Here is a 20,816-nt window from a genome sequence, read left to right as displayed (position 1 = left end):
AATTCTTCCTAGTGTCTGACCTGAATCCTTCCTGTCCTCATTTAGACCTATTCCCTCCAGTTCTGTCCTACATGTTACTTTTTCAGCCACATGTCTAGCATCCAGCTGCTTAGTTTTGGTAACTGTTATTAGGTCCCACTCTTTTGGACCTGTTATTAGGTCCTAGAGCTAATATAGAAGGTTATATTTGCTCTTTAGTAAATGGGTGTACCCACTTGCTGTTACCAGGTTATGTGACAAGGAACAGCAGACTCAGGCCCCCAAAGGTGGTTTCCAACCAGTGCAGCACAAGGACCCTCTGACACTCTTGATTAAAAAAGAAGACCTGGAGTGCTGTTTTCTGCTTTCGTTATGTCAGTTTTTCCCTCAGTCAAGTCATGGTCAAGTCCTTGGCAAATGAGAAGGCATTGTTTGCATGCCAGATGGTAGAAGGCAAATCAGTCTTTTACAAACCTTGCTTCTGTGTGTCGACAACAGCGTCATGAGGTAGGCAGAACAGCAGTGATCATCCACATTTTACAGAAGGAAAGAGGTAAAGTTAGTCACAGTCATCTCTCAAAGCTATTTAATAGAAAGAAATGGAGGGTAGATGTGGTATTAGAAACAGAGATATGTGTGTCATTAAAAAAACCCACCTCAAGGACTAAGGCGATTCTTGTTTGCATGAATAATGTGGGGGTCAGCAGAGCTCTCAGCTGTTCACTCTGCCCTGTGTGGACAAGGAGCTGCTCTGGCTTGTATTGCCTGCAGCTTCCCGGGGGGCGTGGGACTGCATTTTCACAGTAATATTTGGAAACTAGGGTCAAGTTAAATCTGGTCTACCTTGGTTATGTCCAAGAACAGTCAGCCACAGGCAACATAAAATGCCAGTGCACCTTTGGGCTGAAGATTAGAAAACCGGTTCTCTCCATTTTGTTATTTAATTATTTCTCTGATCTGGAAAGCTCTGTGTACAGCTGACTTTGCTGAGTCCATTTCTTTCTTAATGAGGATGAAGAGTCTGCCTTAGTGATTCAGATGGCACCACTCAGCTTCCTTCAGGTGAACTGAGTGGTGTGTGTGGTTGCCTCTGCTCCAAGGAGAACAAGGAGCACTGTGATTGCTGGCTCTGTATGCCATCTTCACAGTTGCCCCCAGAGTCTGAATTTCAGTCACCTGATAGATTTGGCCTGATGGAAAAATAAGACCCTCACAAAGGAAGAAGTGAAATGTCCGAGTGACAGAGAAATCCAAGGGACGCCTCCAGTAGGGTGGCATGTTGCTCTGCTTCTCTGTTCCAGGACTGCATCAGCTTGGGTTCAGGAGAGCCCAACAGGAGTTCCTACCACTCCTTCGTCCTCTACCACAGCAACAGTCCTCGCTGGGGAGAGATTATCAAATTGCCCATCCCCATTGACCGGTTCCGAGGCTCCCATCTGCGCTTCGAGTTCAGACACTGCTCCAGTGAGTGAGATTTCTCTCTCCACATTGCTTTGAGAATATGAATATAACTCTTCCTTCTCTGGGACAGAAATAAGAGTTCTTACTAGTATCAGGGCAAGAAAATGAGGAGTTGTGTACGCAGAGGTGGGATGTCATCAGAGACTGTTTTTTGGACAGTGATCCAAAAATGTGTGATCTGGCGACTTCCTTGGGTCCAGCGGTTAAGACTTCACATTCGGTTCCAGGGTCGTGGGTTCGATCCCTAGTTAGGTATTGTAACAAATTCAATGAAGACTTTAAAAATGGTCCACATCAAAAAGAAATATTTTTTTAAAATGAGATCTGATGTTGTTGGCCTTTTGTAGTGTCTGACTTGGACAGTGGATAATTGCCAGAGTCATTCCTCTTTGGGGGTTTCCTTTGTATATAGTAAACTCCTTCTTAAAGGGCCCCTGGTTTATCAAGACTAGCCATGTAGTTTCTGTTTGGTTCTAGGTAGCCTGTGTACCTTGCAATATAAATGGAAACTCAGCCTAGTACATTTCTGATCCTTCTTGCCATCAGGTTGCTACCTATTTAATGAACAAAGTAAGGGACAAAGAAGTAAAGCACACAAGGTGATAAGGAAAAAGGGAATTTCTGTTGGAAAGGGAGGTGTGAGGCAGAACAACTCATGCTTGCCTCTAATTGCAGCAAAAGACAAAGGGGAAAAGAAACTCTTCGGCTTTGCATTCTCACCCTTGATGCGGGACGATGGCACCACCCTCTCCGATGACATCCATGAGCTCTACGTGTACAAGGTACGGAGCCTCGGTCTGTCCCCCGCTCAGACCACTGTCACATGTGGTTCTCGGTCAGGAGGTTCCCCCGAGTGGGCCAGAGGATCTAGGGTGGGGTGCAGGTGGAGACAGCAGGGCACCCGTGGGCAGGCTTTTGTCTTTTCCCACAGATCACACCAGCAGGGCCTCTGTTTCCAACTTCCCACTCCACTAGTCGTGGAAATCTATTATTCAGCCCCTTTGTGCCATTACAGCCTTGGCTCGTACGTTTGAAGACCTGCCATTTGAGACTCTGATTCTGTCAGCTATCACAGCATAGCTGGTACCCAAAGTTTCCTGCACAACAGATAGAGGCCATGAGCTTCACCATGTTTTCTTTAAAAGGCATGTGAGCCATTCTGGGGGAAGAAATGGAAAACGCTTTTAAAGTGCTTAGGAAGTACTCTTCTAACAGGACCTGAGGTCCAAGGTCCAGCCTCAAGAACCCAAAATTCCCTGGGACCTGATGTTTTACACGTGGCATGGTTCCAGAAATATTCTGTGTCCTCTACTTATGCCTACAGTGTGATGAGAATAGCACGTTTAACAACCACGCTCTGTACCTGGGCCTGCCCTGCTGCAAAGAGGATTACAATGGCTGCCCTAACATCCCCTCCAGCCTCATCTTCCAGCGCAGCACCAAAGAGTCTTTCTTCATTTCCACACAGCTCTCCTCCACCAAGCTCACCCAGAACGGTAGGCCAGGGTGCCCGCAGGGGGGAGCCCTCCACTGTCCCCACTTGCTGCTTTGTCTTGCTGATATTTATCAAGAGACAGAAATTGTTGCTTCTGCTTTTTCATGCCACAGTGAGGGGATTCTTCTCATTCAAAGCTGAAGGAATCACTTGGTAATAGCAAGCTATGGGGTTTTCCATGGTTTTACAGATGTGTCTGTAGCCTTGATCGCAGCACTCTGGAGGCTGTTTCACTGCTTCCAGCTGTTTCTGTCTCTCTAGATCCCACCCACCCTTGGCAAGGGGAGTCTAGGCTTTGCTTGCCCATGACATAGCCAGGGTTCACCATTTTGGGGGCTTGCTTCCTAGTGGACCTCCTTGCTCTGCTGAAATGGAAGGCCTTTCCAGACCGGATCATGGACATCCTTGGGCGGCTGCGTCATGTCAGTGGGGAGGAAATTGTTAAGGTATGGCTTTCACCCAATTCACATGTGCTAGCTGAGCAAGAATCTGGGCAGAGGGCCTTACTTCCCCTTGATTTCTGCCTATAAGCCTCTGAGACCACTTTTTAAGGTATATAGTTAAGTGAGTAAAGTTATTTTTCTTTTTTTCAATTAGCTTCTTTCTTTAAAGTAGGTATCACATCAGGTTTATTACCTTTTAGAAACAATATTTAAGTTTTAAACCCTATTTTCTGGCTTGTTTTTCTTCCCAGAAAGCAAAGTGATAATTAAAGGGCAGCCTCTCAGAAACAATCCCAGTGTGGGCTGCCGCCTGCATGCCTCTAGGTCTCTGCTTGCTTCCTTTCTTCGCTTACTCTGTAAACCTCTACCACAAACCCAGCCTGGTGTCCTCCTGGCCCCACTCTCTGGATTATCTAGAAGAACTCTAAATATTCTCCATGAACTGGAACTCCTGATTTTGCCCAGTCTCTCACTTAAGAGTCCAGACCAGGGAGCTCTACCCTGCTCTCTGCCTCATGGGCTTTCTCATGTGCTTTTGTGACACTTCCCATCTAATGGCCTGAGCAAACTGACAGCAACACTGCCCACCCCAGTTGTTACCCTTAGGGCTTCTCCACACCGTGTAGAAGCCAGGTGTTTGCCCACCTGACTTGAGCCCAAGAAGAATCCCAGGCACTTCCCAATGGTGAAAGCCTGGTAGGCGGATTCTGCACAATGGACTGAACTCAACTGAGGAGAATGGAGGTGCTTTGGGTGATCAGCAAGAGCAGTGGAATGTAGGCTAGAGATTGAATTTCAAAAAGGCACCTTGTCCGTACGTGGACATTCTTGGCTCCATCATGGCAAGGATCAAATCTGTTACAACTGCACTGTCTGTACTTTTATTTTACAGCTCCATTGACTCAATAATACACAACACAGTGTCTCCAAATGAGGGATAATTTTAAAGTCTGTGTATTTCTTTGTACTTTTATGAAGTCTTGTATGAATTTTGTGTTAATTGATCAGAGTATCATAAATTTTTAAAAGAACTCTTTATACAAACAAGCTTTTGAAACTTTATACAAACTAGTTTTGAAACTTAAGATAAATTTACACTGAGGGCATTTTTTCCTTCTAAACATATTAAAAATTTCACCAGTGGAACAGACCACATACTATGAAAGCTCTGTGATCTTTTTAAGGTTGAGTTGTTACATTCCTGACAAGAGAACATCCTACCAGCATTTCTGGTTTTAGCATCAATATTTGTCTCAAGCCAGCCAGGAGAGAATGTAAAGGGAATATGCTAGCATTTTAATTATTTTTTACTTTTTATTGGAAAATTTCAAGCATCCAAAGATGCAGACAGAATAAATAACCCTACATCTCCCTGTCATTCATCCCTGACTGTCATCAACCCCTGGCCAGTCCTGCCCATAAATCCCTCATCCATGCCTTCTACCTTATGTTGTTTTGAAGCAAGTTGTAAACATTATATCATTAAATTGCATTTTGAACAACAGAGTATTAGGTTTGATTTTTGAAGACTGGGAGCATCCATGAATATTTATTATTCTCTCCCTGGACTCTTGCATCTTAGAAAGAAAAAGACACTTGCTCAAAAAAAGAAAAATGTTGTCTCCAGATCTTTTACCCTCTTTGACAGCCCTCATCAGCTGCATTCTCTCTTCTCCTGGGATACTAGTTTCTAGACCAAAAAATAAGTTTCTGTAGGTAAGGCCTAGCTTGTCAAATCCTTATCCAGATGTCCTCTACAGAGGTAGGTCATAGTAGACAGTAAGAGACTGCTGAATTTCGGGGTCCCAGGAAAGAAAGCACTTTTTCTCAAAAGTGAATTTGGCATCAAAATCAGTTATGTTGCCTTCAGGATTGCTATTCTTTGTGGGTGGTCTAAATTTTTTAGGTAATTGCTCTTTCCTTATAAGTTTAGCACTTCCCCAACAGGAAGAGCCTCTTTAGGTCTCTCTTAGGGCCCTTTGGGCTATAATCAAACACCCAAAGTTCACCTAGTTATTTCTTGGCTAGGTGGAGATGGAATACCAGGTTATTTTTAAGTGGTAGTTTGAGGTCTTAGGAGATGTTTGATTTTGTTTGTTTGGGAGATAAATTCATTGGTGTTTGAACGTCTGACCGTGTGTCCAAGGTCCTAAGACCTGAGCCTTCTGGTTTTTATGCTGTTGCAGTTTCTGCAGGACATCTTAGATACACTCTTTGTGATTTTGGATGATAACACAGAGAAATATGGCCTGCTGGTATTTCAGTCTTTGGTAAGTCTTACCTTTCCTGATTTTTATTGATTATTCCTGTCACATACTTTTTGAAAATCTGCGGAAGGCAGTTTATTTGAGTGAGTCAGCACATGATGCAGATGAGCCCAACAGGAAAGGGACTGATGAGTGTCACCAAGGAGACTAACAACCTGCCTACCTGGCACATCTCTATATGAGCAAATCTGGACCTCTGCTTTGTGGTTTTGATACTTAGTCTCATACTATCGCAAGGTTGCTGAAATAGTGACCTACACCAACAAAAGGCCCAGAGACCAATAAAGGAAACAAGACAGCTCGTTTTCCACTTACAAAGTAGGATACAGAAATTTTCTGGTGGTCCAGTGGTTAAGACTGCACCCCCAGTGCAAGGGGCCTGGGTTCAATACCTGTTCAGGGAACTAGATCTCACATGCCACCACTAAAGAGCCTGTGTGCCACAGCTAAGACCCAGCACAACCAAGTAAATAAATATCAAAAACAAAAACAGAGGATAAGCAGAGACTCTCTGTGCTGGTCTGAGCATCACACCCTCTCCCTGTAAACAGTTGTCTGGGAACCAGAGTCTCAGAAGGTTGCTCAGTGAGAAAAGACAGTGATCTGAATATTCAGTGTGTTTTGTTGAACATGTCCAGTCCTTCAGGAGGACTATGTGTTCAAGGACAACCAGACACTTTAAAGTCTGTATGATAGATGAGCAGCAGATGCAAGAGTTACAGTGGAATTTGGCCAAGTTTGTTTCTCTGGCTTTTCTTCTTGGCTCCGTGGCCAACCAACCCTAATTTCCGAAGGGTGCAAGCTTCTGTAGGATGATTTGGCTCAGAGGACAGTATTTTTTTCTCTCTTTTCCAGGTTTTTGAGATACCTTAATGTTTGTGCCACAACACAGATATTGTTTTGTCTTCCCTTGGTCCACATTGTACCACTGAGCATTATTGTGAAGAGAGAAGGTCAGAGTCACTGGTGTTGACAAATGAGTCCCATGTCTGGAATGAGAGGCCAGGGTTGTTAGCAGTAGAACAAACATGCCAGAAATACATACCTGGAATGGCAGTCTTACCTCCCCTGGAAACACTGGAGAAAACACTTGTAGTTTGCCATCCCTTGAAGAATCAAGAGTTGTTTCCTTCTGGGGGTAGGTTTGAGGCCTCCACTGAATTCTGCTACACCTTGTCTCTCCCAGGTATTCATCATCAACCTGCTCCGAGACATCAAATATTTCCACTTCCGACCTGTAATGGACACGTACATCCAGAAGCACTTTGCTGGAGCCCTGGCATACAAGTAAGTTGCATTTGGCATCATCATTAGGACTTGTGTTTGAATAGAAAGACAGGCTTTTGCCATTGAGAATGATGTTAGCTGTGGGCTTTTTGCTGACGTTTTATACTATAGTTTATTACATAGTTTTCATGCTTTTCCTTCTAAGAAATGATGGAAGAGCTGCTAAAAATATCTTGTCTTTTCAATGAGAAGCATGTGAATAGCTAAATATAGCATCCACAAATAAATATCAAAGGAAAGAAAAGACAGTCAATAAAAGAGATAATACAAAGAGTAAACATGGGAAGCACTCACAGGTTATCTAAAGCCATTAGAGCAATTTTAAAAGTTGCCATATTAGTCTATGGAATGAACATAAGTTTTGAAGAGGTAAAACCTGAAGGGTAGTGAAGCTGTGGAATCACTGGACTCTGATACTTTGATGTCACTTTGGAGAGAGCAGGCACTGTGCTATAGATTTTACATGTGTCATCTCATTAGAATTCACAGTAATTTGAGATGTACTATTGCTGCCTGTATTTTAAATGAAGAGAGTGAGGACAGAGAGCTCACATAACTTGCTCAAGGATGCAGAGCTCGAGACTGATATGCCCCAGATGTGAACCCTGCTGTCTGCAGAGGGCCTGTTCTCTTGACCTCTGAATTCTTCGGCCATGTATATGTGCAGACTTTCTGACCCTGTAGTCGCATGCCACTCAGATAACTTGGTCCTAAGGAAATAAGATGATTGGGATGGCAAGGAGAGGCACATGGGACCATACACCTTTATTCAGAGCCTGCTATTTACTAGTCATTGTTGTATATTCTGGAGACTTAGCAGTTTTCAACAAAGAAAACACACATCCAGCCCATGACTTTGGGAAAACTTTATTGTAATCAAAAGAAATGTGTCCCAGGGGAAGTGGGAAAGAATGACTCCAACTGCTGATTGAAATGTGGCATCTCTTGGTCAGGAGTGTTGTCTGGTCTCAGGTGGTCTAAAGATTCCACAGCTGTGATGAATCCATCGCTGCATTCTAGCTTGTCAGCAGTATATTATTTCCTCTATGGCTAATTTAGGACTGCAGGTATTTCAGGCTGCATTGCTTTTGGATTAAAGTGGGGTTTCTGGACTGTTCTTTTTCCCAGGGAGCTAATCCGCTGTTTGAAGTGGTACATGGACTGCTCAGCAGAACTGATTCGTCAGGACCACATTCAGGAAGCCATGCGGGTAATGTCCTGAAAAGGGCCCACCCCTGCAGAACTTTGCAAGTAACCTCCGTGGAGTAGAGTGCAGGACAAGTGTAGACAGTGTGGAATGACTGCCTTGATCCACCTAACTGCCCTTTTCTCCCTTTGATTTTGCCCTAAAAGGTCTTTATTCCTCATCATTGTATCTGAGAGCAGGAGGGAGGGATGATGTGCATGCAGCTCGTAGTCATCCCCACTGCCTCACTTCTACCCTTAGTGTCAGTCTTTGCTTCCACTGGCTAAAGTAGCGTATCTCCTTCTAAGCCAGTGTTGGTTAGAAATAAGCCAACATTGATTAGAAATAAGATTATCTAATACTTTCCCCTTCTTCAGTATTTACTGAACACTGTATTTTGTATAACTGTTTTAAGTAAAAAGAACTGAGTGAATGCACTGTATGTGGATATGTTGAGAAGAAGGTAATCTTAAAGCCATGATCAGGCAGCGCTTTGCAGTGCTGGACAGCTCGCCTTTCCAGGGGACTGTCCACACTGTGAGTTAACTACACTTTCTGGTAACTCGTTTTCTCATGACTGCTGCTTCTGCTGTAGAGAACCACCTATGAGAATGTTGATTTCTCTCTTGCTCAGCAGTTCTCCATATTAACTATTTTTTAAAAAAAAACTCGTATCCTCTGAGAACTCACTTAAAGCAAGTTCATGGTTTCTTTCTTTCCTTTCGTCCCTGTCTTTTCTTGTTCTTGAGTCACTTGTTTTAAGTTGCTTTTTAACCATGTCTTTCCCACCCTTTCTAGTTAGTAATAAAAGAATGGCAGCAAAGTAGATCTGCTTTTTCTCTGTCCTGTTTGAATATCTCATCATCTGCTCTAAGTACTAGTGGGCCTGTGCTTGTGTTATTCGTGTGGTAACAGTTCAAACACATGTTCTCCTAAGTATCATCAGTTTAAAGAGGCAAAATCAAATCATAAATCTGTATTTTCCCTGCCTGTTCTCAGCACATTCTGTAAAAACCTGAGGCCGCAAGTCTCACTTCTGACCTTCATGCAGTATGTGTTAGCTGGGCAACCAGCATGTCATGGCTGCCGAGATGCAGAGAGGAGTAAGACTGCCCTCTCCCCTGGAAGAACACATCCCCTGTGTCCTAAAGGGAATTAGGCTCAAACACAAGTGTAGAACAGAGTGCCAAGTGTGATGTGAGGGCAGGGCCTGGGTTCTGTTCTTCTCTGAACCCCAGCACCTGTGAGGTTCCCTGCATAATTGAGGGGTGCACATGGAGTTAAATGCAAAAAGTTCTGTGTGAGTTCAGAAATTAATTGCTTAAGGCCTTGGAGATGGTATCTTAGTTTTCTTCTAAGAGTCATTCATTTAGCCAATGTTGCTTGATACCTGCCATGTGTCAGACATTGGGTTACCCACTGGGTATTCAGCAGGAACCCACACAGAAAGGTTCAGCCTTGATAGCACCTCCATTCACGTGGGGAAAAGGCAGACAATAAACGTGTCCAACACATAAACCATAGAAAGATAAACATACAAAGTCAGTGAGGAAAAAATTAATTATGCTATTAAAGAAATAAATAGGATCTTGGCATAGAATGGCTGGAGAGGAGGTTTTACTTCACATCAAGAGTTTAGGAAAAGCTTCTTTGAAGAGGTGGCCAGAGCTCCATATTTCATCCTTGCATAAGTTTCTCCTCAGTGCTCCATGACTCTGCCTTTCCAGTGTCTGGAAGATCTTTAGCCTTTCTTTGATTAGAATGTGTAGAATCTTGAATTCTCTTAAAAGAGAATTATTCAGCTCATAAGCATGGGCCAACCTCCAGGGGCTCCTCAGAATCAGATTCTGCTCCCAACACATGTTATGGGAGTTTTGTCTCCTGTCTTGTTCATAAACTGTTGGTGGCAGGTGTCCTGGTCTGGGAGAGGATGGTGAATGGGTGTGTTGGGTCTGCCAGCTCCTGTGCAACTAGAGGCTGATTTTCTCCAAACTGGACCCCTGGTGAGATGGCTGGCACATGTCAGGCGCCAGCTGTTTCTCAAAGATGCAAAAGACTTCTTAAAGTACTCTTCCTTCTTGGAATAAATTTAAGAGAGGTTCTTATATCATTGCCTTTGTAGCCTTTTATTTCTAGACCTGAGAAAAATGAGAGAAATTTAATTTTCTTTTGATCCTGTATCTTCTTGAATTCAGCTGCTTCCATAATAGTCTATGGTTATTCACTTCCATAGCTACATGAAATAATTTGGCAATTCTCTCAGTACATAGATACTTACTGTCAAGGACCATTTGGATTTTTGAGGAAAGGTTTTAAAAATTAAAGTAAAAAACATTTTTCTAATTTAAAAAGATTAAAGTACTTCCCTACTATGTATAAAAGAGATAAGTAATAATAACCTGCTGTATAGCACAGGGAACTCTGCTCAATACTCTGTAATGGCCAACGTGGGAAAAGAATCTTAAAAAAAAAAAAGCGTATATATATGTATATATATATAAACTGAGTCACTTTGCTATATCCGAAAACTAGTGTAATACAACATTGTAAATCAACCACATGCCAATAAAAATTTTAAAAAATACTAAAGTGCTTATCTCCAAAGTTGGAAATGTCCATCTCTCAAGGTTAGTGTATAATTTGCTGGTACTCTACCCTTCACTCCTTCATGTGTTAGTTCCTGACCATCTTTATGTGCTAAGTTGTTTCAGTCATGTCCAACTCTTTGCAACCCTATAGACTATAGTTTGCCAAGCTCCTCTGTCTGTGGGATTCTTCAGGCAAGAATATTAGAGTGGGTTGCCATGCACTCCTCCAGGGGAATCTTCCTGACGCAGGGATTGAACCCACATCTCTTATGTCTCCTGCATTGGCAGGCGGGTTCTTTACCACTAGCGCCACCTGGGAAACCCATCTTTAACACCTCTCTATCCCTCTTTCTCCCACACCGCCAGGCGTTGGAGTACCTTTTCAAGTTTATCGTGCAGTCAAGGATCTTGTACTCACGTGCCACCTGTGGGATGGAAGAGGAACAGTTCCGGTCCAGCATCCAAGAGCTTTTCCAGTCCATCCGGTTTGTGCTCAGTCTGGACAGCAGAAATTCAGAAACACTCCTTTTCACTCAGGTCTGTGAGCTGCAGGAAAGTTTTGCTGCTGGATTCTTGTCTGTCTTAGCAGGTGGTTTCTTTGTCCCCTGGCTTCCAGAGTCAAGGCCCTGCCAGGTTTCTATGTTTCGGGTAAGGGTTGAGGTATAAGGAAATACCTGCTAGAATAAAATGCTGTTTTTACTTCAAAGCCAACTGTGTCCCAGCTTCCAAATATAGAACAGCCCCGTGTCTTTATGGTGGAGAAGAAGCTTAACTTTGCCCTCTTTTGGTCAGATTTATTTAGCTGCCATACTATTAGTTGTACATGAACATCTTACTTATAAAGGATATTCAGAATGCAAAGAGAATTTTATTTCCTAGTCACTGTATTAATTTTAACAACTTCAGGTTAGTATTGATCCATTCTAGAAGTTAAGAGGGAAATTGGTTGAAAAACTGCAGAAATAACTAGAAAACCTTGGCTAAGAATTAGGATTAGATTCTATTAGAAATAATAGTGGAAAGGAAGTTTGCTTTCTTATATTAAATATGTCTGGTCAGTTAATCAGTTACCTTTCCCATGCACCCATACCCTAGAAGGGATCAAGGATATTATTCTTTACCCCAGTCACAAAGAGGTTATTCTTTTTCTTCCAGATAAATGTCAAGATTATATCTAATGAGTTACACTTCTTTGGTTTCTTGAAGGCAATTATCACATCAAAACTTAGGAACAGAGACTAGACAGCCTCTCTTACGTCCATTCATTCCGTCACTGCTAGGTCTGTCAGCACAAGTATATGTTCAAATGTCTCCTTTAAGATTAGAATAGTCCCAATTTTTTTTTGTTCCCCACTTCCTCCTGTGTTGCCTCTAGATTCCAGTTGTCCATAGGCCCCTTGGCCCAGAGAACAAAAGAACAGCTGGGCGATAGCCTCTATAAAAGTGGAATACATCAGGGTCACCAGGTATCTCTATAAGAAAGCCTCCTTCCATGGTCTCCCCTCCTGAATACCCCAGGCCAGTCATCTCTCTCCCCCAGCCTATCAGTTCCTGCTAACCAAGGCCCAGGACACCTACTCATCTCTGAGCCTGTGGAGATCTGGGGAGCTCAGAGGTAGCTAGCAGAGCAAGGCAGATTTGCTTTCTGAGAACTCAGCAATGCCCTCTTCTCAATAGCGTGTTCCTCCCATATCGGGATAAATACCTTAAATCTATTCTCAGCTTAGACCTGAGTCAGAATCAGACCTGCTCCTTTGGTATCAGGCTCATGTTTCATGAGTTTCAGAACCCTCCACAAGTATACAGTTCAGTCAGACTTTATGTCTTTGATTCTGACCACTAGGACATGTTATGGTGCAAGTGTCCTTCTGTCCTGGTGCCATGAGATTAGAAAATTCCACCATTAAAGAGGACAAAGCAGTTTACTGTTGGTCATTGATTGTGAAATATTACCTGCTTTTCTGGGAATTTTATAGGAGTCCAGTGGTTAGGACTTGGCACTTTCATTAACATGGCCCCTGGTTTCACTACCAACCCCAGGTCAGGGAACTAAGGTCCTGCAAGGTTTGTGATGCAGCCAAAAGAAATACCTGCTTCCTCCCTTTGTCTTTGTATCTAGTTTTTGTGCTGGTTCTCGTTACTGAGAAATGGTCTCCTTGATATCTCAGGGAGTTATAAATCTGCAGATAGAATTCACAGAAGTTCAGTCATGGTCCTGGACTGAACATAGAGTGCAGTGTGACAGACCTGTTGCCCCATATAAATTTTCACTCAGTCAAGAACAGTGTCTTACTGCCTGAAAAACAGCTTCCCTCCCCTAACCTGCCACTTAGAACGAGTGCACTCTCACCTCGTCTCAAGGCGACACTCCATTTCCCTTTGTAAATCTTGGGTTAATCATCTAAGAGGACTGAGCAGCGTGAAGAGCCTCCTTCATGCTATTTCCATTTAGACAAGAGAGATTGAACAAGAGCCAGCATTTATTGAAGGCCTGGTATGTGTGCCAGGCAGTCTACTGGAAATTAACCTGGTGCACCTAAACTTCTTCATACCAATATGAGGAGATAAGTGATAACCTCATCTCCATTTTATAGATGAGAAAAAGGAGGACTAGGCAGTAACTCACCCAGGGTTATGTGGCAGATAAGTGGTAATGCTGGGATTTAAACTCATGTCTGTCCAATTTCAAAACCCATTCTCTTTCTCCTAAACTACTCTGCCTCCAAGAGGCTCTGATTGTTCTCAAGAAGCCACGTCATGGGTCTCCCAGAGCTGAGATCCTAGGAGGGAAGTCTCCATACACACACAGACCACTTGTCTAGTCAGTCGAGGTCACTGAACGCTAGGCCAGCATCATTAGCAGTCTTCAGCATCTCATGGCTGACTAAATCCACACATTCTCCCTCCTTTTTGGATTTACACTTGAGACTGCCAGGCATGGCATGTGAAGGAAATAATTTACAAAGTCTTCAGACTTTATGGATTCAAGTAAATGTCACTATTCTGGGGAAATGGTCCAGTTTTCAGAGCTAGACTGCTGGCTGCAGGACTGTGAATGGAGTTCACCACTGCTGCTTGATGGTACTCAGTTATGTTTGACCTCCTTTCTTTGCGAGTTTCCTGGCTTGAATTTGGGGCTGAAATTGGGAAGTCAAGAACTTGATCATAGAGACAAATAAGTTAAATTCATTTTATGAGCAAAAACAGCTATGGATGTTAAGCTATAGAGTTAATTTCTCTATATAATTCCTTCCCTTGCCAACAAATGCCTTGGCAAGTTCAAAAGCTTCTAATGGCCTGGATCCCAGTAAATTCTCTTGTTTTGGTTTCCTTTTTGGTTCTCCTGCTTCAGCCCCAAGACTACTACGGGGATGGATGGAATCACAGGCCAGGGAGGAGCCCATTCAAAACAGGGGTGCTGCAATTACCTCTCAGCCTCTCACCACTGTGTGTCATTGTCTAAGCACACAGATAGATGCAGACCTAAGTCTGAGCTAACCAGACCTTCACGTGCTTCTGCAGGCTGCACTCCTCAACTCTTTCCCAACCATCTTTGACGAGCTCCTGCAGATGTTCACTGTGCAGGAGGTGGCGGAGTTTGTGAGAGGGACTCTGGGGAGCATGCCGAGCACTGTACACATTGGGCAGTCGATGGATGTGGTGAAGCTGCAGTCCATTGCCAGAACTGTGGATAGCCGCCTGTTTTCTTTCTCAGGTAAATCAAGTTTCTTTCTCAGGTAAATCAAGTTGGGATGCGAGTCAGACCCACCTTTCTTCCTTATCAGGGTGTTGGCCAAGTGGTAAGCAAAGGCTCAATTTTACCAGCCATCATGTGAGAAGTCAGTGGACCTTAAAATGCAGAGTTTTTGGTAACCTCTGTTAGAGAATGCAGCCGAAACCTAGGCCTACTGCCTCCCTCACAGCTTATTTCTAGGGACCCACATGAGGTGGCCTGCAAAGCAACCTCCAGGCCCACAAATCTAGCCAGCTGCCAAAAAAGGGATCTGCCACAGCCCCAGCAAGATGAAAAAGCAGAGGGAAAGGAGGGGGAACAGAGAGAAAGGTCTAGTGCAAGAAGGTAGGATGAGTCAAGGAAAGAAAAGAAACCCTGAAAGGAGGCCCTGAGGACCCACTGCACTTTGTTTCCTTGCCTTGCTAGACAGATAGATTCCTTTTCCTCCCTTTGGAGGAGCCTCTAAAGGTTAGACAAAGAGATAGGCAGGGAGCCCTCCACACATTAAATAGTGGAAAAGAATCTGCCTGCCAATGCAGGAGATGTAAGAGACGCAGGTTCAGTCACTGGGAAGGGAAGTTCCCCTGGAGGGGGAAATGGCAACCCACTCCAGTATTCTTGCCTGGGAAATCCCACATCCAGAGGATCCTGGCAGGCTACAGCCCATGGCACTGGTGGCGGGGAGTCAGAAACCACTGAGCAACTCAGCACACCACACCCCGAAAGAGATCAGGAAAGCCTGACAAACTTAATACGATCAGGGAGTTCCCTGCTGGTGGTCCAGTGGCTAAGACTCCACACTCCCAATGCAGGGGGCCTGAGTTCAATCCCTGGTTTGGGAACTATATCCCACATGCCACAACTAAGACCCGGTACAGTCAGAAAAATTAAAAAAGAAAAAAAAAAGGGAAAAAAAAGCAATATAATATAATCAGCAGCCTAGACTGTCTTTCAGAAGGAACCTCTGGATTCATACCTGAGGCCACATTGAACATGATCAAATATTCAGTAGTCAAATATTATGATCAGCATGAGTCTGGTCCTTTAAGCAGAATATCACACTGTGGAATAAACTTCTAGGGCACAGAAATAAACCTAAAATGCTAACAAAGCAATTATTATTAGAATGTTTATAATTAGAACTTCTTGGTGGTCAAATTTTTTTTGAGTTTGACTTTCAAAGTATGAGAACAGTCATTTCTCATCCCAGAGCTACACACGTCTGCAGTATAAAACAAATACCCCCTTTAACTTAACACTGCCTGTGTAAGGAATTACTGAGACTAAAGCTGCCGCCAAGAAATGCAGCTTTTCTCTACCTGTAACTGTTCGTGGGAAGCACTTCTGTCTTCACCATTTCCTGGACTGAAGATAAAATCAGTGGTTTGCACAGACTTTCACAGAAGCCACTGCATTCACTCAAGCTGTGAGTGCTGCTTCAAGCAGCAGGTGCTTTCTTTTTTAAAAAAATTAATTTATTTTTTATTGAAGGATAATTGCTTTATAAAATTTTGCTGTTTTCTGTCAAACCTCAACATGAATCAGCCATAGGTATACGTATATCCCCTCCCTTTTGAACCTGCCTCCCATCTCCCTCCCCATCTCACCCCTCTAGTTGATACAGAGCCCTTGTTTGAGTTTCCTGAGCCATACAACAACTTTCTGTTGGCTGTCTATTTTACATATGATAATGTAAGTTTCCATGTTACTTTTTGCATACATCTCACCCTCTACTCCCCTCTCCCCGTGTCCATAAGTCTGCTCTGTGTCTGCTTCTCCATTGTTGCCCTGTAAATAAATTCTTCGGTACCATTTTTCTAGATTCCATATATATGTGTTAGAATACTGTATTTATCTTTCTCTTTCTGACTCACTTCACTCTGTTTAATAGGTTCTAGGTTCATCCACCTCATCAGAACAGACTCACATGTGTTCCTTTTTATGGCTGAGTTTAATATTCCACTGTGTATACGTACCACAACTTCTTTACCCATTCATCTGTCGATGCACATCTAGGTTGCTTCTATGTTCTAGTTTTTGTAATAGTGCTGCAGTGAACATTGGGGTACATGTGTCTCTTTCAGTTCTGGTTTCCTCGGGTATATGCGTAGGAGTGGGATTGCTGGGTGATATGGTGGTTTTATTCCTAGTTTTTTAAGGAATCTCCATAATGTCTTCCATAGTGGCTGTATGAATTTACATTCCCACCAACAGTGCAAGAGCTTTCCCTTTTCTCCACACCCTTTCCAGCATTTGTTGTTTGTAGACTCTTTGATGAGGGCCATTCTGACTGGTATGAGGTGATTTCTCATTGTGGATTTGATTTGCGTTTGTGTAATAGTGAATAATGTTGAGCATCTTTTCATGTGTTTGTTAGCCATCTGTATGTCTTCTTTGGAGAAATGTCTGTTTAGGTCTTTTTCCCACTTTTTGATTGGGTTGTTTATTTTTCTGGTATTGAGTTGTATAAGCTGCTTGTATATTTTGGAAATTAATCCTTTGTCAGTTACTTCATTTGCTGCTATTTTCTCCCATTCTGAGGATTCCCTTTTCACCTTGCTTATAGTTTCCTTTGCTGTGCAAAAGCTTTAAGTTTAATCAGGTCCTATTGTTTACTTTTGTTTTTATTTCAGTTACTGTAGGAGGTGGATCATAGAGGATCTTGCTTTGATTTATTTCTGCCTATGTTGTCCTCTAAGAGTTTTATAGTTTCTGGTCTTACATGTAGGTCTTTAATCCATTTCGAGTTTATCTTTGTGTATGGTGTTAGGAAGTGTTCTAATTTTATTCTTTTATTTGTAGCTGTCCAGTTTTCCCAACACCATTTATTAAAGAGGCTGTCTTTGCCCCATTGTATATTCTTGCCTCCTTTGTCAAAAGTAAGGTACCCATAGGTGCATGGATTTATTTCTGGGCTTTCTGTCTTGTTCCATTAATTTATATTTCTGTTTTTGTGCCAGTACCATACTTTCTTGATGACTGTAGCTTTGTAATATAACCTGAAATCAGGAAACTTGATTCCTCCAGCTCTATTCTTCTTTCTCAAGACTGCTTTGGTTATTCGGGATCTTTTGTGTTTCCATGTGAATTGTGAAATTTTTTGTTCTAGTTCTGTGAAATATGCCATTGGTAATTTGATAGGGATTACATTAAATCTGTAGATTGCATTTGGTAGTATAGTCATTTTCACAATATTGATTCTTCCTAGGAACAATTTCAACAACAATGTTCAATCCAGGAACATGAAATGTCTCTTCATCTGTTTATGTCATCTGATTGCTTTCATTAGTGTCTTATAATTTTCTGTGTACAGTTCTTTTATCTCCTTAGATATTTAATTCTTTTTGTTGCAGTGGTGAATGGGATTGATTCTTTAATTGCTCTTTCTGATTTTTCATTGTTAGTATATAGAAATGCAAATGATATCTGTGTATTAATTTTGTATCCTGCAACTTTGCTAATTCACTGATTAGCTCTATTAATTTTCTGATTCTATATTTAGGGTTTTCTGTGTACAGTGAGAGCTTTACTTCTTTTCTGATCTGGATTCCTTTTATTTCTTTTTCTTCTCTGATTGCTGTAGCTAGGACTTCCAGAACTATGTTGAATAATAGTGGTGAAAGTAGACACCTTTATCGTGTTCCTGATCTTAGGGAGAATGCTTTCAGTTTCTCACCATTGAGAATAATGTTTGCTATAGGCTTATCATATATGGCCTTTACTGTGTTGAGGCAGGTTTCTTCTATGGCCATTTTTTGAAGAGTTTCAATCATAAATAGGTGCTGGATTTTTTCAAAGGCTTTTTCTGCATCTACTGAGATGATCATATGGTTTTTATCTTTCAGTTTGTGAATATGGTGTATCACATTGATTAATTTCCATATATTGAAGAATCCTTGCATCCCTGGAATAAACCCAACTTGATCATGGTGTATGAGCTTTTTGATGTGTTGCTGAATTCTGTTTGCAAAAATTTTGTTGAGTATGTTTGCATCTATGTTCATCAGTGATATTGGCCTATAGTTTTCTTTTTGTGTGTTGTCTTTGTCTTGTTTTGGTATCAGGGTGATGGTGGCCTTGTAGAATGAATTTGGAAGTGTTCCTTCCTCTGCAATTTTTTGAAAGACTTTTAGAAGGATAGGCATTAGCTCTTCTCTGAATGTTTGATAGGATTCTCCTGTGAAGCCATCTGGTCCTGGGCTTTTGTTTTTTTGGGAGATTTTTGATCACAGCTTCAATTTCAGTGCTTTTAATTGGGTTGTTCATAATTTCTATTTCTTCCTGGTTCAGTCTTGGAAGATTGAACTTTTCTAAGACTCTGTCCATTTCTTCCAGGCTATCTGTTTTATTGCTGTATTGTTGTTCATAATAGTCTCTTATAATGCTTTGTATTTCTGCATTTTCTGTTGTAACCTCTCCTTTTTCATTTCTAATTTTGTTGATTTGATTCTTCTCTCTTTTTTTCTTGATGAGTCTGGCTAAAGGTTTGTCAATTTTGTTTATCTTCTCAAAGAACCAGCATTTAGTTTTATTAATCTTTACTATTGTTTCTTTCATTTCTTTTTCATTTATTTCTGCTCGGATCTTTATGATTTCTTTCCTTCTACTAAATTTGGGGAGGGGGGTTGTTCTTTTTCCCATTGTTTTAGATGTAAAGTTAGGTTGTCTATTCAATGTTTCTCTTGTTTCTTGAGGTAGGATCGTATGGCTGTAAACTTCCCTCTTAGAACTGCTTTTGCTGCATCCCATAGGTTTTGAGTTGTCATGTTTTCATTGTCATTTGTTTCTAGAAAGTTTTTGATTTCCCTTTTGATTTCTTCAGTAACCTGTTGGTTATTTAGAAACATGTTGTTTAATCTCCATGTGTTTGTGTTTCTTACATTTTTTTTCTTGTAATTGATATCTAGTCTCATAGCATTGTGGTCAGAGAAGATGCTTGATACGATTTCAATTTTCTTAAATTTACTGAGGTTCGATTTGTGACCCAAGATGTGGTCTTTCTGGAGAATGTTCCATGTGCACTTGAGAAGAAGGTGTATTCTTCTGCATTTGGATGGAATGTCCTAAAGATATCAATGTATCATCTCATCTAATGTATCATTTAAGACTTGTGTTTCCCTATTAATTTTCTGTTTTGATGATCTGTCCATTGGTGTGAGTGGGGTGTTAAAGTCTCCTACTATTATTGTGTTGCTATCAATTTCTCCTCTTATGTCTGTTAGTGTTTGTCTTATGTATTGAGGTGCTCCTATGTTGAGCAAGCAGTTTCTTTGTGAGTGTATGGGAAGGCGGACAGCAGACTGCCCTCACTGACATACTTTATTAGAAATAAAATACTTTTTAAAATACTTTTGCATCTAATAGCTGGTTCTCATAATCACTTAAGAAAAATTGTTTTTATGTGGCTGGAACTATGTAATTGGATTTGGTGATAACAAGCCACCACCAGATTTTCACTTGTATCTCACGTTCATTGAATGCCTGAGCCGCAGCATCTTTCCTGAGGCAGAAGGACTTTTACCAGTAATGTCTTGAACCCAACCCTTACATTTCCCAGAGCATATCAGTTTGGTTTCTTCATCAGCAGATTCCAATAACAAACTGCTATTTTGTCTGCAGGCAGCTATTGGTTGTTACACATCCTGCTGTGTTGGCATTTTGGTCTACAAAAGACAGTAGGGACTTCTCTTTTATCCAAGCATCCTTTTAAACATATAATAGTTGTCACTCCATTTTATTTCAACATGTTCTAAGTATTTGACAAGGCAGTCCCCCAGATCTCCTGTATATCACGTAATTTGTCTTTTGCCAATAAAGATTTTCATTCTGAATTTCATTTAGAGTACTTAATTATGGCCAGATATGAACAAAAAATCCAAAATACCATGGCTTGTTTGTGTTACTGGTACTCTGACTAAATCATGCTGACTGGCTGTGGTGCCACTTTAATCACACAGTCATTGACCACATAGGAGTGCAAGATACCAGAAACATGTCCACACTTATATTTCACCTTGTCTTCTCACCACACCTGTGAAGTAAATGCAAAAGGGGGCTGTTAGCACCTCATTGTATAGATGGGAGAAATCAAACCTGTAGAAGGAATCAACCTGCCTAAGGTCTTAGAGTGAATTGATAAAAGAGCTTGATTTAGTATTTAACCTTCCTGAATTCAGAGTTCTAAATATAGTCACCCCCTGATGAAGATAGTTTTTAGGCAGCATTGAAGAAGAAAGAAAAGAAAAATATTTTAATGTATGCAGTGGGACTGGCAAAGAGGTTTAGCTAATTATCAAAGGCTTATGACAAGGTGGAAGTCCTCCTTCTGTCCCTTTCATTACTGTGGAGTCACACAGCATCCCACAGGCCAGAGGGGG

The 20,816-nt window shown here is 41.7% G+C and overlaps 1 protein-coding gene across 1 annotated transcript in view; it reads left to right on the top strand.

Annotated features, from left to right (window-relative positions):
• The window catches only part of DOCK3 (dedicator of cytokinesis 3), a 291,789-nt gene that overhangs the window by 212,764 nt on the left and 58,209 nt on the right, over positions 1-20,816 (top strand). Inside the window, exons 16-24 of the mRNA XM_069561103.1 lie at positions 1,281-1,443; positions 2,116-2,222; positions 2,765-2,936; positions 3,284-3,381; positions 5,565-5,648; positions 6,832-6,932; positions 8,061-8,142; positions 11,073-11,243; positions 14,229-14,421. Coding sequence (XP_069417204.1) covers positions 1,281-1,443; positions 2,116-2,222; positions 2,765-2,936; positions 3,284-3,381; positions 5,565-5,648; positions 6,832-6,932; positions 8,061-8,142; positions 11,073-11,243; positions 14,229-14,421 — 1,171 coding nt within the window. The remainder of the gene's footprint in view (positions 1-1,280; positions 1,444-2,115; positions 2,223-2,764; positions 2,937-3,283; positions 3,382-5,564; positions 5,649-6,831; positions 6,933-8,060; positions 8,143-11,072; positions 11,244-14,228; positions 14,422-20,816) is intronic.

The sequence above is a fragment of the Ovis canadensis genome, chromosome 19 (assembly GCF_042477335.2).
Source record: "Ovis canadensis isolate MfBH-ARS-UI-01 breed Bighorn chromosome 19, ARS-UI_OviCan_v2, whole genome shotgun sequence".
Classification (NCBI taxonomy): Eukaryota; Metazoa; Chordata; class Mammalia; order Artiodactyla; family Bovidae; genus Ovis; species Ovis canadensis.
The sequence above is the reverse complement of the archived record's forward strand: the minus strand, read 5'-3'. Positions and strand labels throughout refer to the sequence as shown.